This window comes from Lepidochelys kempii, chromosome 6 (genome assembly GCF_965140265.1).
Source record: "Lepidochelys kempii isolate rLepKem1 chromosome 6, rLepKem1.hap2, whole genome shotgun sequence".
Classification (NCBI taxonomy): domain Eukaryota; kingdom Metazoa; phylum Chordata; order Testudines; family Cheloniidae; genus Lepidochelys; species Lepidochelys kempii.
The window spans coordinates 75908416-75926724 of NC_133261.1; the positions used below are offsets into that span (position 1 = coordinate 75908416).

At 39.6% G+C, this 18309-nt stretch overlaps 2 protein-coding genes across 14 annotated transcripts in view; one reads left to right on the plus strand and one right to left on the minus strand.

Moving 5' to 3' along the window:
• Nucleotides 1-10426, plus strand: part of AVEN (apoptosis and caspase activation inhibitor) — a 176063-nt gene extending 165637 nt beyond the window's left edge. The window contains exons 4-6 of the mRNA XM_073348840.1: nucleotides 395-490; nucleotides 5880-6225; nucleotides 9619-10426. Coding sequence (XP_073204941.1) covers nucleotides 395-490; nucleotides 5880-6225; nucleotides 9619-9737 — 561 coding nt within the window. The 3' untranslated portion in view covers nucleotides 9738-10426. The remainder of the gene's footprint in view (nucleotides 1-394; nucleotides 491-5879; nucleotides 6226-9618) is intronic.
• The window catches only part of RYR3 (ryanodine receptor 3), a 581477-nt gene continuing 573294 nt past the window's right edge, over nucleotides 10127-18309 (minus strand). For 8 of the 13 annotated variants that reach the window (XM_073348839.1, XM_073348831.1, XM_073348834.1 and 5 more), the window contains 4 exons: nucleotides 17953-18017; nucleotides 17742-17842; nucleotides 13592-13643; nucleotides 10127-11128 (listed from right to left, as the gene is read on the minus strand). In XM_073348839.1, coding sequence (XP_073204940.1) covers nucleotides 11033-11128; nucleotides 13592-13643; nucleotides 17742-17842; nucleotides 17953-18017 — 314 coding nt within the window. In that variant the 3' untranslated portion in view covers nucleotides 10127-11032. The remainder of the gene's footprint in view (nucleotides 11129-13591; nucleotides 13644-17741; nucleotides 17843-17952; nucleotides 18018-18309) is intronic. The other 5 variants (XM_073348826.1, XM_073348828.1, XM_073348833.1 and 2 more) reach the window with 2 other exon arrangements.

Sequence of the window (18309 nt, forward strand, 5' to 3'; positions counted from 1 at the left end):
ACTCCACCTCCTTTCCGGAGCATGCCGTGCCCCCGTTCCTCCCCCTCCCTCCCAGAAAGTCCTAAGCACCGTCAAACAGCTGTTTGGCAGCGGGGGAAGCGCTGGGAGGGAGCAGGAGGAGGCGGAGAAGAGGAACTTGTGCAATGCTCCCTTGTAAAGTAGCCGCTCTTCCATAGAATCTTACAAGCAGTGGACAGAGCAGGCAGCCAAACGACGTTCTGAGGGAGCATTGCACAACTTTAAATGAGCATGTTCCCTAATGGAGCAGCGATGTAATTTTGAAACAGTGTTAAGCGGGAGGATGTGAAGTGAGGAGTTACTGTATAACACATTGAAATCATTGTTAGTTTAATTTTCTTTATGCAAGTTTTCTGTGTGTTTAATTGTATTTCAGCTATCTGCACTTTACGTTGATTGCCAGTCTTTGGTCCACGCCCTTCAGGAGCTTCCTCTGCATCTCAGGTTGAATGTGGCTGCTGAAATGGTGCAGGTAATGCTCTGGTTGCACATAAAATTACAGGAAGATTTAAATACTTCAGTAAATAGGAGAAATAAGGGCCAGGATCCTTGATGTTTTTCATAGGGTAACTACACAGTTGCAGTACTGGTTTCTGTTTTCACTATCCTTAAGAATTTTTTTTTAAATGAAACTAATTTGATATGTAATCTTTTTTAAAAAAATTAACTTCCTGATCTGATATGGCATAATGTAAGTGTTATCCAGTTTTATTAAAAAAAATTTGAGTCAGTTGTCAGAATGTGAACTGCCAGTCAAACAGCTGAAGAAAAAGGTTACTTCTATTCAGGGTATAGAAAATTAGGTAACAGCATTTCAGCAAAATGCTTTCTTCAGGCTATGGAAAACAAAATATCATTCACATAGAGGGAAGAGAACTAATGAGAGTCTTGAGTTAAAAACGGTTGTCATGAGGTTACATTTGGAGAGCAGTTTATCAGCAGCTGAAAAAATGACGACAACAAAATCAATCTGCCCTAGAAAGGGAAAGATGTATGACTCTAATAGGAAATATTTTCTTTTCTGTGGGGATGTTCAGACAATTACACAGCTAACTTCTTTCTTACTGTAGCTGAAAGGTATGTCTGCAGATATAGAGTATATAAAGGAATCTTCATATATAGTTCTTTTTCAAGTAAAGTTCTGTTCTTGCAACCAAAATGCCAAGACTAGAATTAATTTCTTTTCCCAGTATTAATTATTCCAAGGGGATGAATTTATTAGTTAAATAAACTCATTTATTTTCTTTTTCAAACAAAATAAAAGACCATCTGTGCTGTAAATGTATTTGATTCCTCCTACAATGTGTATGTGCAGATAGATAGGGTCATTCAGTGCATATTGTAATATTTAAATTAATCTTTATCTTTCTTTTGCCATTGGGCTATGCTGTGATATAACCTGTGATAGCACAATCTCCAAGAAGCTCCAAAGGAGCAAAGAAACTGCCTCTAAGTGGTTAGGTAAAGAGTGGGTATTTCTTGGTTCACTCTTTGCTACTGTTTTGCAAATTTTCTATTAATATTGCTGTCTTAACCTTTGAAAAATTAAAATATAAACTTGTCAAAACCATGTCTACATGCTGGGGTGTGTTACAGATTTACAGGGTGTGTTTTATGCCCCAGTCTGTACACACTCTCTCTTTAAGTACCTCTGTTATTGGCCAGCTCAAAAGTGAGCTCCACAGCTCTCCAACGAGACTACGCTTTCTGGTTTCAGCTGTCCTGTTTTTCCCTGTGTGCTCTCCTCTGCAAGTCCCACTGAGTTCAGACTCCTGTTTAAAGATTGCTCACCATTTGGGAAGCAATAGAATCATAGAATATTAGGATTGGAAGAGACCTCAGGAGGTCATCTAGTCCAATCCCTTGCTCAAAGTAGGACCAACACCAACTAAATCATCCCAGCCAAGGTTTTGTCAAGCCTGGCCTTAAAAATATCTAAGGATGGAGATTCCACCACCTCCCTACGTAACCCATTCCAGTGCTTCACCACCCTCCTAGTGAAATAGTATTTCCTAATATCCAACCTAGACCTCCCCCACTGCAACCTGAGACCATTTCTTCTTGTTCTGTCATCTACCACCACTGAGAACAGCCTAGTTCCATCCTCTTTGGAACCCCCCTTCAGGTAATTGAAGGCTATCAAATCCCCCCTCACTCTTCTCTTCTGCAGACTAAATAACCCCAGTTGCCTCAGCCTCTCCTCGTAAGTCATATGCCCCAGCCCCCTAATCATTTTCGTTGCCCTCCGCAGGACTCTCTCCAATTTGTCCACATTCCTTCTGTAGTGTGGGGCCCAAAACTGAACGCAGTACTCCAGGTGTGGCCTCCTGAGTGCCGAATAGAGGGGAATAATCACTTCCCTCGATCTGCTGGCAATGTTCCTACTAATACAGCCCAATATGCCATTGGCCTTCTTGGCAACAAGGGCATACTGCTGACTTATATCCAGCTTCTTGTCCACTGTAATCCCCGGGTGCTTTTCTGCAGAACTGCTGCTTAGCCAGTCGGTTCCCAGCCTGTAGCCGGACATGGAATTCTTCTTCCCAAGTGCAGAACTCTGCACTTGTCCTTGTTGAACCTCATCAGATTTCTTTTGGCCCAATCCTCCAATTTGTCTAGGTCACTCTGGACCCTATCCCTACCCTCCAGCATATCTACCTCTCCCCCCAGTTTAGTGTCATCTGCGAACTTGCTGAGGGTGCAATTAATCCCATCATCCAGATCATTAATAAAGATATTGAACAAAACCAACCCCAGGACTGACCCCTGTGGCACTCCGCTTGATACCGGCTGCCAACTAGACATGGAGCCATTGATCACTACACGTTGAGCCCAACATCTATCCAGCTTTCTATCCACCTTATAGTACATTCATCCAATCCGTACTTTTTTAACTTGCTGGCAAGAATGCTGTGGGAGACCATATCAAAAGCATTGCTAAAGTCAAGATATATCACATCCACCACTTTCCCCATATCCAGAGAGCCAGTTATCTCATCATAGAAGGCAATCAGGTTGGTCAGGCATGACTGGGAATTGGTCCTGCTTTGAGCAGGGGGTTGGACTAGATGACCTTCTGGGGTCCCTTCCAACCCTGAGATTCTATGATTCTATGACTTGCCCTTGGTGAATCCATGTTGACTGTCCCTGATCACCTTCCTCTCCTCCAAAAGCGGCAAAGAGTCCTTTGACACTTTATAGACTAACAGACGTATTGGAGCATAAGCTTTCGTGAGTGAATACCCACTTCATCGGATGCATGTGAAGTTAGTCTATAAGGGGCCACAGGACTCTGCCGCTTTTACAGATCCAGACTAACACGGCTACCCCTCTGATACTTCCTCTCCTCCAAGTGCTTCAAAATGGCTTCCTTGAGGACCTGCTCCATGATTTTGCCAGGGACTGAAGTGAGTCTGTAGTTCCCCGGGTTCTCTTTCTTCCCTTTTTAAAATATGGGCACTATATTTGCTTTTTTCCAATCGTCCGGGATCTCCCCCGATTGCCATGAATTTTCAAAGATAATAGCCAATGGCTCTGCAATAACATCAGCCAATTCCCTCAGGACCCTTGGATGCATTAGATCTGGACCCATGGACTTGTGCACGTCCAGCTTTTCTAAATAGTCCTTAACCTGTTCTTTCACCACTAAGGGCTGCTCACCTCCTCCCCATACTGTGTTGCCCAGTGCAGCAGTCTGGGAGCTGACTTTGTCTGTGAAGACCAAGGCAAAAAAAGCATTGAGTACCTCAGCTTTTTTCACATCGTCTGTCACTATGTTGGGTCCCACACTATCCCTGCCCTTCCTCTTGTTGCTAACATACCTGTAGAAACCCTTCTTGTTACCTTTCACATCCCTTGCTAGCTGCAACTCCAGTTGTGCCTTCGCCTTCCTGATTACAACCCTGCATGCTCTAGCAATATTTTTATACTCCTCCCTAGTCATCTGTCCAAATTTCCACTTGTTGTAAGCTTCCTTTTTGAGTTTAAGCTCACTGAAGCCTGCTATATTTGCTATTCTTTCTGCACTTCGGGATGGTTTGTTCCTGTGCCCTCAATAAGGCTTCTTTAAAATACAGCCAGCTCTCCTGGCCTCCTTGCCCCTTCATATTAGCTTCCCAGGGGATCCTGCCCATCAATTCCTTAAGGGAGTCAAAGTCTGCTTTTCTGAAGTCCAGGGTCCGTATTTTGCTACTCTCCTTTCTTCCTTTTGTCAGGATCCTGAACTCAACCATCTCACGGTCACTGCTGCCTAGGTTGCTACCCACTTTTACTTCTCCTACCAATTCTTCCCTGTTTGTAAGCAGCAGGTCAAGAGGAGCACAGCCCCTAGTCGATTCTTCCAGCACTTGCACCAATAAGTTGTCCCCAACACTCTCCAAAAACTTCCTGGATTGTCTGTGCACTGCTGTATTGCTCTCCCAGCAGATGTCAGGGTGATTGAAGTCCACCATTAGAACCAGGGCTTGTGATCTGGAAACTTCAGTTAGTTGTCCGAAGAAAGCCTCATCTACCTCATCCTTCTGATCCGGTAGTCTATAGCAGATGCCCAATGCACTCCAGTAGGTATTTGCAGTGACATAGCATAGCATAGCTTTTTCAGAACAAAGTAGCATTTCTTAGTTAACTGGAATACAGCATCTGAGAACCCTTAAGCTTCACTTTTCCAGGTTAACCTAAGTCAGAGTCCATATTGGCAGAAGCAACTGCACCAACGTACAATGCTCTCCTAGGACCCCTCTTGGCTCTCCGTCCCTCTGTCAGTCTCTGAGTCTGCGATTTCCTCAGTCCTGAGTGAGCATGTATACGCTGCAGCTGGGAGCAAGCTTCCCAGCCCGGGTAGACAAACTAATGCTGGCAGGGTTCGAGCTACCACACTAAAAATAGCAGTGTGGAAATTGAAGCTCTGGCAGTGACTCAGACTAGCCACCTGAGCTCATACCCAGCTCAGAGAGCCTCAGCAGCCATCAGAGCTGCAGCATCCACACTGTTATTTTTAGAGCACTAGCTTGAGCCCTAGTAACACTAGTGTGTTTGTGCGAGCTGGGATGCTCACTCCCAGCTGCAGGGTAGACATTTCCTGTGTCTCAGGCAGCACCCTTAAAACACAGTCTCTCAGACTCTGTTTTTATTCCCCTGCGTTCAGCCCATCCTGGGCTACCAATCATTAGAAGTTAATGTTCCAGTCTTTGGGTCTTTCAGTCATATGTGCATATATCCATCCATGCTTGACTGGTGCATCTGAACAGACTATCTCTGAGCCCCTGTTCTGGGCAAGCAGTTTCACCGCTATACACACAGTGGGTAGGAATACAAAATCAGTGGGTAAACTGAGTCACATATATTGGTCATACACATATTACCAAAAATCCCTCATTAACCACACAGTGTCACATCAGAGAATGATTCAGTATGTGATACTATGGAGGGAAAACCTAAATCAGAGACAGTAGGCTAATTACTGGGCCAAATTCTCCCCTCAGTGACACCAAAGCAATTCTACTAATTTCAGGTTGATTCCAGTGGGACTGAATGTGTGTAACTACAGGCAGTACTTCCCTCCCTGTATGTACTGAATGCCTGTCACTAGCTGCTGTTTGGTGTATTCAGAGTTTAACCTCATAGTTCATTTAAAAAATTTTGCACAGTTACCTTTACATATAGATGATATTGCACAAATATTTTCAAATTTATTTTTGTATTAATTTACTTTCCTTGCAGTTTTAAAATCTGTTCCATTGAATTTAATTAAGTAAGTGATTTGTATGTGGGAGTCATGAATTATTGTTCTGTCTTTTTAAAATTTCAACTGTAACAATTGAGTTCACCATAATGAAGACCCAAGTCTTTTCTTGTACTCTTAGGCATCAACACCCACAGAACTCCCACAGATAAAATCTAAAAGTATTGAAAACAGCAAGAGGAGAGTGACTCAGTTACAACCACCTTTGGGTCAAAGTGGAATAGCATCAATCTCTGATCCTGTTAGTGATTCTGTTGTCCATTTGATGCCTTTAAGTAAAGATGGACCGGGAACAACTTCTTCAGAATCCTTTCAGAGAGGCTGTTCTGTGTCACAGCAAGAGGCAGATAATTTGGATGAAGAACTAGATTTACTGCTAAATTTAGATGCTCCTGTTCATGTAGAAAACAACTTCCTGTCAGAAACCCACAACACGACAGCTGAGAGCAATTTGAAAATGGAAAATGGTGAGATTTATATTTTTAACTCCTTTTTAGTTTGTATGTTCTTTCTGTAGTGATGCTTTTAGTTAAACTCCTGATTAGTAAGTCAGCAATGCTTCTCTAATCATCCCCATATCCCTGACAGTGTATGTCATTGATTTGGAGTTGCGTAGGAACACATCTGTTCATTCTCATTCTCCCTGTCAGGTGACCTTTCAGAGAGGCACCTCTCTTGTTTAGTACTTTGACATTCCAAAACTTACTGCAGTTGCTTGTGGTTGAAAATCATGATGAAAACTGAACTGTATACGAGTCTTTCATACATACTGTGGTAGAACAAATACATTCCTCTGCCCCAACTTTTTTTTACTACTTATAGCATAGTGGAATACGGTGCTTTCCAGTATTAGGCCTTTCGGTACTAGATCATATTCTGACTCATAACTTGGCTCATTCTAAACACATTATTTAGAAAATGTACTCACTAAAATATGCATATTCTTTGACTTCCAAGAATAGGTCTATAAGGAATAGACACCATTTTTAAATAGGATGAAATGTGATGGACTGAGTTGTATGTCTTGCCAGTAGTAACTGGTGATCCCATAACTATAATAGAGCAGGAAGTCATATTCCTTACTGTATGCTGTATAGCAGAAAAAAATCTACAGCGCTAAACTCACGTCTGGGCAGATAAATAATTTTGGATCTTAAACTGTTTTTTTATTCAGTTCATCTTCAATTTTTTCAGGCTGCTTTAAAAAAATGCCCATAGTGTGTGTAGTCCTTTAGGACCCTAGGCAATGGACCACTTTGACTGCTTTCAGCCTTCTTTACTTCAAAGCATACCCCTCTCTCTTCCCCAAGCAGAATTGCTGGACTCAAATTGTTGGCCTCTGATCTTAGACATACTTCTGGGCTTTGTGCCAGCTTCCTTCTACTCCCCTCCCCCAGCTCTGTTGTAGATGTTATGTCCCCTGTGTGAATGAAAGGGCAGGACCTAGCGTCCACAAGATGCAGCTCACTGTGAGATGGGGAGGGGTTTAGTTCCCAGAATGAAGGAAAAGGAGCCAGTCAGGACTTGCATGCAGAAATCCTGACTGAATTGTGCCTGACAGTGAACACAGATGCCTCCCTCCTCACTGCTGTAGAGCCCCCTCAGCAACCTCCCTAGGCCCCAAGGACCTCCACTCTAGATGAGTTAATAACCTTAGAAATGAAGTAACATCAGTTAGCAAGAGTAGAGCTAATAACGTCGCAGAACAAGATCCTATTACCTGCAGGATACTTTTGCTTCTCTATCTGAGCTAGAATTGAAAAAATGTCCTGTCAACAGCAAGATACTCAGCAGTAGTTACTATGCTGCTTTTGGATCTAGCAGACCGCACAGTGATGTATCTGCCAAAACACATTAGGCAGAAAACTGGTGTACATAACTGATGAAACGTTTCCACCCTATAATACAGAAAGTGATGTTCCACTGAAGAGTTTAATGGAATTTTCATTTTCAAGGACAATGAGTAACATCAGTGAAGAACTTTACTGTAGTCAGCATGCTCATTTTGAACATTTTAAGAGATCGATAGAGCTCTTCTGCAACGTGGTACCTTAGTTGGCAAAGTTTAAACACGTAACGGCTCACTGCTCGGGAGTTATCGGTCAATGAAAGATTTCAGTAGCCTTTTGAGTGGCAGTGCTATTACTCAGTTACTAACCTTTTAATAAGCCTGGGGAAAACACACAGGGGTTTGTTTCTGATGACAGGTTTTAAAATACTTTTTAAACTTTTGTCTTCTACATTTTTTTAGAAAAATATATTCTTAACTGCAATTATGTCTGATTCATAAGAGTAATATTAACTAACGTAATTTCCAAAGCTTTAGGACTCAAAAATGGGTATAATCCTTGAGTGAAATTTACTGAAGATGCTAAGTACAGTAGAAGCTTGTTAATCCACACCGAAACAATTGGTTATCTCTTCCAAATTCTCACCAGTAACGAGGTGTCATATTACTATGATTCCATTATTTTTACAAAATATTTTTCACATCATTTACTAATTAAATATAATTAGGGAGATGAACCTCTGTAGGTAAAGACTGAAGCTAGTTGCCTCTTATAAACCCAATTTTCATCATTCCTCCATCTTCACCAAAACCAAAAGTGAGATACCTGCATATCTTGGCTCAGGATAGATTGTGGAAAGCATAGATGTAGTAAGGCTTTCATATTTTGAAAATTATCCTAATACCTATTGGGCTTATGTATTCAAATTCCTGTCTAGGAAACTCCAGTATATTTTATTCTGTTGGTCCCTGTGGCAACATCTGCACTATGGAGTCTATGCTAGCATAGCCCCCTGTGTGGAAACACTACCATGCCAAAGGACAGAAGCACTCTTCCATTGACAGAGCTGCATCTGTGCTGGGGTTTTGTCAGCATAACTATGTCTGTTGGGGGGGGGTTGGTTTTTTCCACACTGCTGACTGACCTATCTAAGTTAAGATAAAGCTTGTCTAAGACTTGGTCTACACTTAAAAGTTAAGTGTTGATTTAGTTATATATTAATTGCAGCTTTCCTATACATACTGAAGTCTGCATGGCCCCTTAATGCTTTAGAAAAGGATGTAGCTGGCAGGATTTTGCTGAGCCTGCAACGTTTTTCAAAGAGTTCAATAAAGAGATGTTTAAATGTTCATTTTCATGCTTTCCACCAAAAAAACCCCAAAAGATGTGAAACTGAAATTGTAATTTACAGCTTCTCTCACACTGGTGATTTTACTGTTTGTTGTTAAAAATTCTGAGGTTAAGGTTGTACATTTGAGAAACTGCCACCATGAACAGAGCAAGAAACCTTGAGCTGTTACTCCAGAGTGTAAAAAAAGACCTTGAAATAGCACATCTGAGAATGATTTCTGTGATATTTTATGTTTTCTTAGAAGATTTGCATTAAGTGAAAAATAAAATGCACACATAAATGTGTAGTCACTAAGATAACCCTCTAATAATCACAAAAGGAGCTCTGCTGCCATGATCTCCTGCTGATCTCTCACATAAGAGGAAGTCTGCACGGGACACGAGACAAGATCTCAGTAGGGGGGTGGAGTAGGGATCAGTTAGGAATCTTGTAGACTGGAAACTTAGCCCTGTTAGAAGCTATAAGCTCTTCTTTTACAGTGGCCCTAAAAAAATCCAGCAGATTAGTCAGATGGCAGCCACCTAATACTGGTTGCTTTACTCACCTGCTTTTTTGTGATTTCTCCCAGTTAGCTGACATACACTCTATTTAAATGTCATCCTTTCTTTTTATTCAATCAGGAACTGAAAAGCAAAATGCTAACTTTGTCATATCTCAAAAGTTTCCATAGTGCAAAGATAAACTTTACATCGAATTGTTTCCTGTATTTATTTTCTTAGTTCCGCTCGACTTGGGTGTGACTGAAGAAATGAGTTCAGCATCTGAACAGCAGAAAACTACATCTAAAAACATTACTGAGGAAGAGCTTGAAGATTGGTTGGATAGTATGATCTCCTAAAGCCCACATTTCATTGTCATGCAAGTAAATGAAAAATAAATGAACATGGCAGAAGTTAAGTACAAAATATCAGTCTACAAGAATTCACTGAACTAGCTGCTTCATCTCAGTGATTTAATATACTGAATGCATACTTTTATTTCAGCCAATATCTGAAATAACACATTTGGATAAATTCTAAATGAATGTTATCTAAGTGTTCTCTAAACAAAAAGGTCTAAAGTTACAATTGAGTTCATTAAGAAGGATCTTGTAATGAAATTAGGATTTTTTCAAAAACCTGTGCTTATAATGTAAGATGCAAAATAATACACACTGACAGAGTGTTTGTTTCTACTTCTACTTGCTATCTATAGTTCCAAAAATAAAATAGTGTTAGTAAATATAGTTGTGTGTTTAACTGTGCATCCTGTGTTGTATCAGCTTTCTATTATGTAATCAGCCAAAAATAAGGCAAAGACAACCCAATTACTATTTATTTGGTTATTGCAGCGGGCATTTAATTTTATTTGAAGAAAAATGCATAAAGGTAGCAACTTCACTACTTACAGATGACCATAAAGCATTATTTAATTTTGGCCTTTTAACAGCAGCATCTTACCAGCTGTTATTGAAAGAAGTATATGAATAACCTTCAAGTGCAATTTCATACAGTACGATGGAAAAGCAACACAACTAATTAATAGAACTGTCAATCTAAAACACTAACATAAATAAAAACCTTGCATAGCTATGTCTACAGAGGTTTTAAGGCACTTAATCGATATTTCAAGGTCGATAAAGTGTTTGAAAATTTTTCTTTGACTGCTTAAAGCTTTTCAAGCTGTATCTTGATACATTCACTAGCAAATACCAAGGGAAAAATTAGACTGCAGTTAAAATGTTTAATTTCACAATGTGAGTCATAGTCACCTGACATTCAAGTGCTTAAGATTCAGATATTGTGCATTTAAGAAATGATGTCTCTTTTAGCCCTTTCAACTATACCACCAAACATTGGGTCAAAAACAGTTACAATTTCAGTCTCCGTTTGAATTGGAAAGTTTAAGGTAACTAAATCTTCAATGTATAGATTCCCCCCCCCCTTTTTTTTTCAAAAGGAAAATTGAAATCCAGACTATAAGGCCCTTGTCTTATCTGCTAGGCACAAAAATCCTAAGTGGATGGTTTTAAACAAGTTCACAGTAAAGAGATGGTAAACAAATGTGACCTTTGAATTACACTATAAAAGGTAAGTTTTTAATTTTTACTGGGTTTTACATTTCATTAACACATTAGCTTCTTTCATGATAAGTTTATCCAAGTTGATCCTCATATTGTTTACGGAAGCAATCTCCAGCTGGGAAGAAATCCCAGCATCTTTCTTGGTACATTTTCCATACAAATGATTCCTGAAACAGTAGGAGAAAAAAGGTGTTTTAATTTTAAGATATGTTTATTTTCAGTTATTGCTTTATACAAAATAACCATAATTAGTACTGTCCTTACAATGACAGGTTTCAGAGTAACAGCCGTGTTAGTCTGTATTCGCAAAAAGAAAAGGAGTACTTGTGGCATCTTAGAGACTAACCAATTTATTTGAGCATAAGCTTTCGTGAGCTACAGCTCACTTCATCGGATGCATACTGTGGAAAATACAGAATATGTTTGTTTTTATACACACAGACCATGAAAAAATGGGTGTTTATCACTACAAAAGGTTTTCTCTCCCCCCACCCCACTCTCCTGCTGGTAATAGCTTATCTGTGTGTATGATTATATACATACAGCTGGTAATAGCTTATCTATGTGTATGATTATGTGTATGATAATCAAGGTGGGCCATTTCCAGCACAAATCCAGGGTTTAACAAGAACGTCTGAGGAACAATGGGGCGGGGGGGAAAGGAATAAACAAGGAGAAATAGGTTACTTTTTATAATGAATCAACCATTCCCAGTCTCGAATCCAGCCTAAGTTACTTGTATCCAATTTGCAAATTAATTCCAATTCAGCAGTCTCTCGTTGGAGTCTGTTTTCAAAGTTTTTTTGTTGAAGGATAGTCGCTTTGAGATCAGAAATCGAGTGACCAGAGAGATTGAAATGTTCTCCGACTGGTTAATGAATGTTATAATTCTTGACATCTGATTTGAGTCCATTTATTCTTTTACATAGAGACTGTCCAGTTTGCCCAATGTACATGGCAGAGGATACAATTAACTTAGGCTTGAATAGAAACTGGGAATGGTTGATTCATTATAAAAAGTAACCTATTTCTCCTTGTTTATTCCCCCCCCCCGTTCCTCAGACGTTCTTGTTAAACCCTGGATTTGTGCTGGAAATGGCCCACCTTGATTATCATACACATTGTAAGGAGAGTGATCACTTTAGATAAGCTATTACCAGTAGGAGAGTGGGGTGGGGGGAGAGAAAACCTTCTGTATTGATAAACACCCATTTTTTCATGGTCTGTGTGTATAAAAACAAACATATTCTGTATTTTCCACAGTATGCATCCGCTGAAGTGAGCTGTAGCTCATGAAAGCTTATGCTCAAATAAATTGGTTAGTCTCTAAGGTGCCACAAGTACTCCTTTTCTTTTTGTCCTTACAATGTACACATATTACAATTGATGGCAGAGGACATTATACAACCTTTATAAACTTATTGTTGAAACCTGCGCTAAAGTTTAACTGTGCAGCTTTCTGTACGTAAATACCCAGAAGTAAATTTTCAGGGCATAGTGAGAGAAAAGTGTCTCTTAGGGCTAGTCTACACTACTGTTCTACATTCTTCACAGCTGCACCTACTCTGCTGTAACATGTCTGACGCTGCCTCAATGAGAGGCGGAATCTGTGGACACTGCTTTCAGTCGATGTAGTGCGACATAAGTTACACTGACTTAAGCGGTGCAGACAAGCCCTCAGTCATGGTCTATGAAATGTTACACCAGTGTCATTAAATCAATTTCATTATCCCAGTGCAAACCCCCATGTACAGGCACAAACTGTTTTTAGCTCATAGGGTAAGTTACAAAATCAAGCTAAGCCAATTAAATGTGTACTGAGGCTTCGTACTAATACAACTAGATAAACTGTAAATCAGTTTAGCTACCAGTGGACTTTTCTTTGTTCTGAAACTTCATCATTTTAAATGTAAATAAATATTCTTTTAGAAAATCTTGGACACATCCAATATAAAATACGCATTTAACAACTATTGTACTGCAAATTAAGCCTTCCTAATTAAAAGTTTTGTTTTAAATTGTACTTATGTTTGTTTAAACTTAAAAAAAAATCCTTAAAGAGAAAGTTAAAATATTTGTGTCCCATTAATTTTGAACCTGTCAAACATTTTTTGAATAAATATCCTCATATTAGTATCTTTAATTATACAAATTTTAAAAATCTGATGGTCTTTTTCTCCCAGCTTGGACAATTAAACATGAATCAGTTGCACATTTGAAAATAACTAGAACCAATTTCAGAACAATGCATTTTTTAAAAAGAGGAAACAATTCTATGGGTTTAAGGTTTTATAATGGCTTATTTTTACAAATTAAATCAACATACAAAAACTACATTGTGAAACAGGGTTGTTATTTGCTACTTGACACACAAACACAGATACAAAAAGTATATTTAAAAGTATGTATCCTCTGCTCTGCCAGCCCCACACCTTACCACAGACCACAACCTTAACTCCGCATCCCCTACCGATGGTAGCCTCCCCATGCTAGTAGTTTGGTGTGTTGGGAAGGGTTAGTTTAGTAGTGTGGTGATGTCAAGACTGAAGTTTCATACTCAGACCTTGAAGATGAAAATATGAATTTATGCTTCATTTTAGCCTGCTCTGAAAATTCTACTTCATACTCACCTGACCAGTGTGCTCAGTTTCATCCTTATTAATGAGATACATTAGAAAGAAGCTGAAACAAGCACAAGAAATATTTGTTAATGTGCAAAATCTAACACGGCATTTTATATTTCCTGACAAACGGAGATGAGGTGTAAGGCAAACTGCACATTAGCTAACAAAACTAACAAAATAGCATTGAGGTTAGTTGTGAACATGTTATAAAGTTAGAAGCATTCGTTCAGGGCCAGATTCTGTCCTCTGAGTTCCCTCCCCTCTGCAGTTTTTAGTTCCTATGATACTATTAATACAGACACTGGATGTGAAATCCCAGTTATCAGTATCAAAGGTAACCTACCTTATCTCATTTTATTATTAGCAAAGAGAAAGTTAAAGGGTGATTTGATTACAGTCTATAAGTATCTACATAGGAAAGGAAAGATATATTTAATAATGGGTTCTTCAGTCTAGCAAAGAAAGGTACAACATACTCCAATGGGTGGACGTTGAAGCTAGACAAAATCAGACTGGAAATGAGGTGTAAGTGTAACAGTGAGAGTAATTAACCATTGGAACAACTTATTAAAGGTTGTGGAGGATTGTCCATCATTGATAAAATCAAGATTGGATGTTATGCTTGGGGAATTTCTGTGGCTTGTGTTATACAAGAGGTCAGACTAGATGATCACAGTGGTTTCTTCTGGCCTTATGTGGCTTGAATTTACTTTGGGCATTTCTTCACAGCAGTTGTGTAACTTGCACAACGTGTGCCTGACTTCTGTGCACACGTAAAAATATCTAGCTTGATTTAAGTAGTACTTTAAACTTGAGCTAGCTGGCCCAGGAGGGGGCTGTCTATTGAAGATTGGGGGGTGCTTACACTCAAGCTAGTAATGCAGTAGGGACTCAGCTACTTAGTGTTGCTAATCAAGTCACTCTATACAGTTTGAGTGTTTTGCAGTGTGACTGCTCTCACTTGAACTAAGCTAACTCAAAAGGAGTTAACTTGAGTGTAGGTGACTGGAACTAACACTGCACTGAAGACAAGCCCTATAACAACATTGGTTTTATAATTTGTATCTTAGCATACAGTCAAGCACTATTGAGGAAATTCTGTGTCTAGTTTGAGTAACTTGCTAGGTACTGAGGGTCACCGTGAAAGGAATTAATGCAGAGTATGGGCTAGAGTAGCCTCTAGGGCTCATACACATTGGGGGGGGGGGATTCAAGAGCTGCATAATTTTTCCCTAGACATCACCCAGCATAGCCTCACAGGGATATCCTAGCCCTTTTGGGCTGGGAGTTTAAAAGCATACTAGGGAAGTTAGGCTTAGACACCTAACTCCCACTGAAAATCCCAGCCTTGTTTTCTCTAAGAATGTTTAAATGACTGGAAATACCCTCCTGATACCGAAAGATCATAAGACTTAATAAAAAGTCAAGCCATACAGAAAGAATACAAGCATCCCCATAATGACTCTAGCGTCATTAATACCTCGTAATAAAACAGCATGGGAATAGCATTTCTTTTTTCAACTCATGACAGTACCTCCCCTAAAGTATCTGCTTCACCAAGAGATGAAAAAACAGTGTCTTCACAGGAACCTTAGCTTTAGTCTAGTTACATATTTATTATAACACCAATCAGAGAACTGATGGTTTCAAACATCTTGGAACAACGATTAAGATGCACTTGTGCATTTTAAACTCTATGGATTATTAGAAGGAAATTGTATTAGCACTCTGACTTATGTTAGTGCCTATTCTAACTTTGGTGTTATGATTGGAAACCCAGTAATTTTCAGAAATAAGTGGCTTTGGGGTACTGCCAACAAGTTTAATGTTCATGAAAATACCATTTCAAAGGTCTGGTGTTTCTGATGCAGTCCTGGAAAAGATTTTTTACACCAGCTATCATATCCCTATCAAGCTATACCTAACAAGAAACTTATCCAGCAGTTTAGCCCCTCTATACACCAAGAATATCTGAAAGCTGATCATAAGCCTTTCATTCTTCAAAATGATTTGGCTTTATATTCTGAACGCCTTAACTATGAATTGATCTCAGACAGTTCTCTGGGACAGCTTGACTGTGTCAAATCACATAGTGGTGTTCTTGTTCTTTTTGTACATATATTTTCACAAGTGATTTTGAAATAAACACCCACAGTTTATAAATCAGGTACTTCCCTTCATCTTTCTACTGTAGCCTTGTGCTGTTCCAAAGCAGGCACTTCATGCTTTACTTTTATACTGTGAACAAATATATTGGCCATGTATATGAGACTCCCAGGCATACTGTAAGATGTAAACTTGGTCATGAATCAGTTACAATGTGTGTATTAATATAATCATTGTACTCCTTGAGAAAATATTTTAGCAGCAAACCGATTTTCTTGACATTTTATATTTATAATGATACAAAGAAACAGTGCAAAAGTTGCATCTAATCTCCATGTTAATGGACAAAGAAAAGAGGTGATATACAGCTCCCTCTGAAAGTGGGCAGAAGAATACCCTGTGATCTACCATAGCATGGAAATTAAATAGAGGACAGTTATCCTATAATTTAGCAATTCTGTTCTGTGTGAAAACTGTGCCAAAGCCATGTTCTCCCACCTTAAGAGTTGCTGATGTTTAGTTACTCTGACCACAAGTGACAAAAAACCAACCACCACCACCAAGACCCTAATTAGATGAGTTGATTTCAAGATCTGCTTTGCTCTCTTTTCTCTGGGCCTGTAAAATCTGTTGGTTTTTTGGGGGTTGGGAAGGTGGTATATGGCCCATTTTCTTACTGAGATTTAAGTCTTGTCTATACTTGAAATGCTACAGGTGCATAGCTGTAACACTTCAATGTAAGCACTACCTCCCTGCGAGGTGGTAGCTAGATAAATGGAAGAATTCTTACATCAACCTAGTGCTGTTTACACCATGGGTTAGATCAGCTTAACTACATTGCTGAGAGGTGTGGATTTTTCACACCCCTGAGAGACATAGCTGGTTCGACCTAACTTTTAATGCAGACCAGGCCTTACTATCTGCATAAAACCAGAATACAAAGAAGTCCTTGTTTATTTGTATGAAGGGAGATTCATTAGCCTCTTTATACTGTTACGGAAATGAAAAACGTAGTTTACTATAAACCAGAAACCATTAAGCAATGCTTATGTCAAATCCAGTGATCTAGTGCAAGCAAGAGGGCCCAAGTCTGCAATTTGTACATTGGTAAAACTACTGAAGTCAGCGGGAGTTTGTCCAACCAAGGAAATAAGGTTATTTATTCTTAAGGCAAGTTCTCCTAATACACACAGTCTGCTGCCCTGTGAGTACCCAGAATATTCCAATGCACTTTAGGCTCTTGGTGGCATGTGCACTCTACGATCGGATGCCACATGTCAAAGCCAGAACCAAGGACTGCCATCTCATGCCATTCAGGTCCTCTCTTGCTGTTGACACATTTTTCCCCCCTCTTAACTTGTCTTCTCTGTGAGTATTTGCTAATGTGGGCAGTTGGGACCAGTCACTTATAAGCCTCTCTTTGGACATTTGGGCCCTAGTAGCTTAAACTGCATGCATTGGCTAAACTACTTTGGAAATTGCAGTTCTTTGTGAGGCTATTTACTCCGCTTAACAGAGAATCAGCAAAGGCCATTTCAGTGCAGAACTGCAGGAGCAGACCGATAGTTAATCTATTTCCTGTTGATTTCTTCTCAATAAATAGCTACTGTTGCTTGTATATGAAACTCTAAATTAAAAGATCTCCCTTTTGGTGCTGTATCATGTATTTATCTGCTTCAGAATGGACTGCCTAACAGCACTGCCTAACTTAATGGACCAAAAATCATAGCGGTGCAGACTCCTCCTTGGCTGAACATTAGCCCCATTCTTGCTAATGTGCCTCTACCTTTTACCAACACTCAGTGAGAAGACTCTTAAAAAAAAACAAACAGTGGGACCCACTTTAAAATAAAAGTGGGAGGGGAAGAGCCAGAAAGCATCAAATGTTTGTTCTTTCTTCTCTGAGATGTGCTTAAATTGTGTGGGCCCCAACAGCAGGGCTGTTCAGATACATGCATTTCAAGCATACTGTTGCTGTACTGAAAGCCTCCATAGGGTGATCTTCAACTAACATGACACTGGGAATAAACAGTAACAAAAATATACTCACAGATAGTTTGCCAAATTGTGCTCTTGTAAAGTATGCATTTCAAAACCATGTGGGGTCGTGTCAAAATAGTCATTACCAATTCCACAAATGAAACATTTGGTCTAGAAAGAAAATGAAGATATTAGCACATTCTTAACACAGTAATCTAGGTTCTTATCAGTTAGTTAAGATATAATATGAAACAGTACAGAATGTAATATGGTTGCTCTACCTCCATATCTTCTCTCACTTGTTCTTGCTGATCTCTTAATTCACCAAAGGCATCAATAATCAGACCTGTTGTTTTAAATGGAAAGATGTAATGTGAAAAACCTCTCAGTATTACTTTTCCATGTTATGGAGTGGGAGAGAAGTAGCTGTTTTAGGCTTCATCAAAAGGACAGCACACCAGATAGCATAGACTCCAGTTGCCTTAGCATGGTGGTGCCTGCAGGTAGCACATGACATGGGTAGGCAACCTGGAGCACGCGTGCCAAAGGCGGCACACGAGCTGATTTTCAGTGGCGCTCACACTGCCCGGGTCCTGGCTACCAGGGCAGGGGGCTCTGCATTTTAATTTAATTTTAAA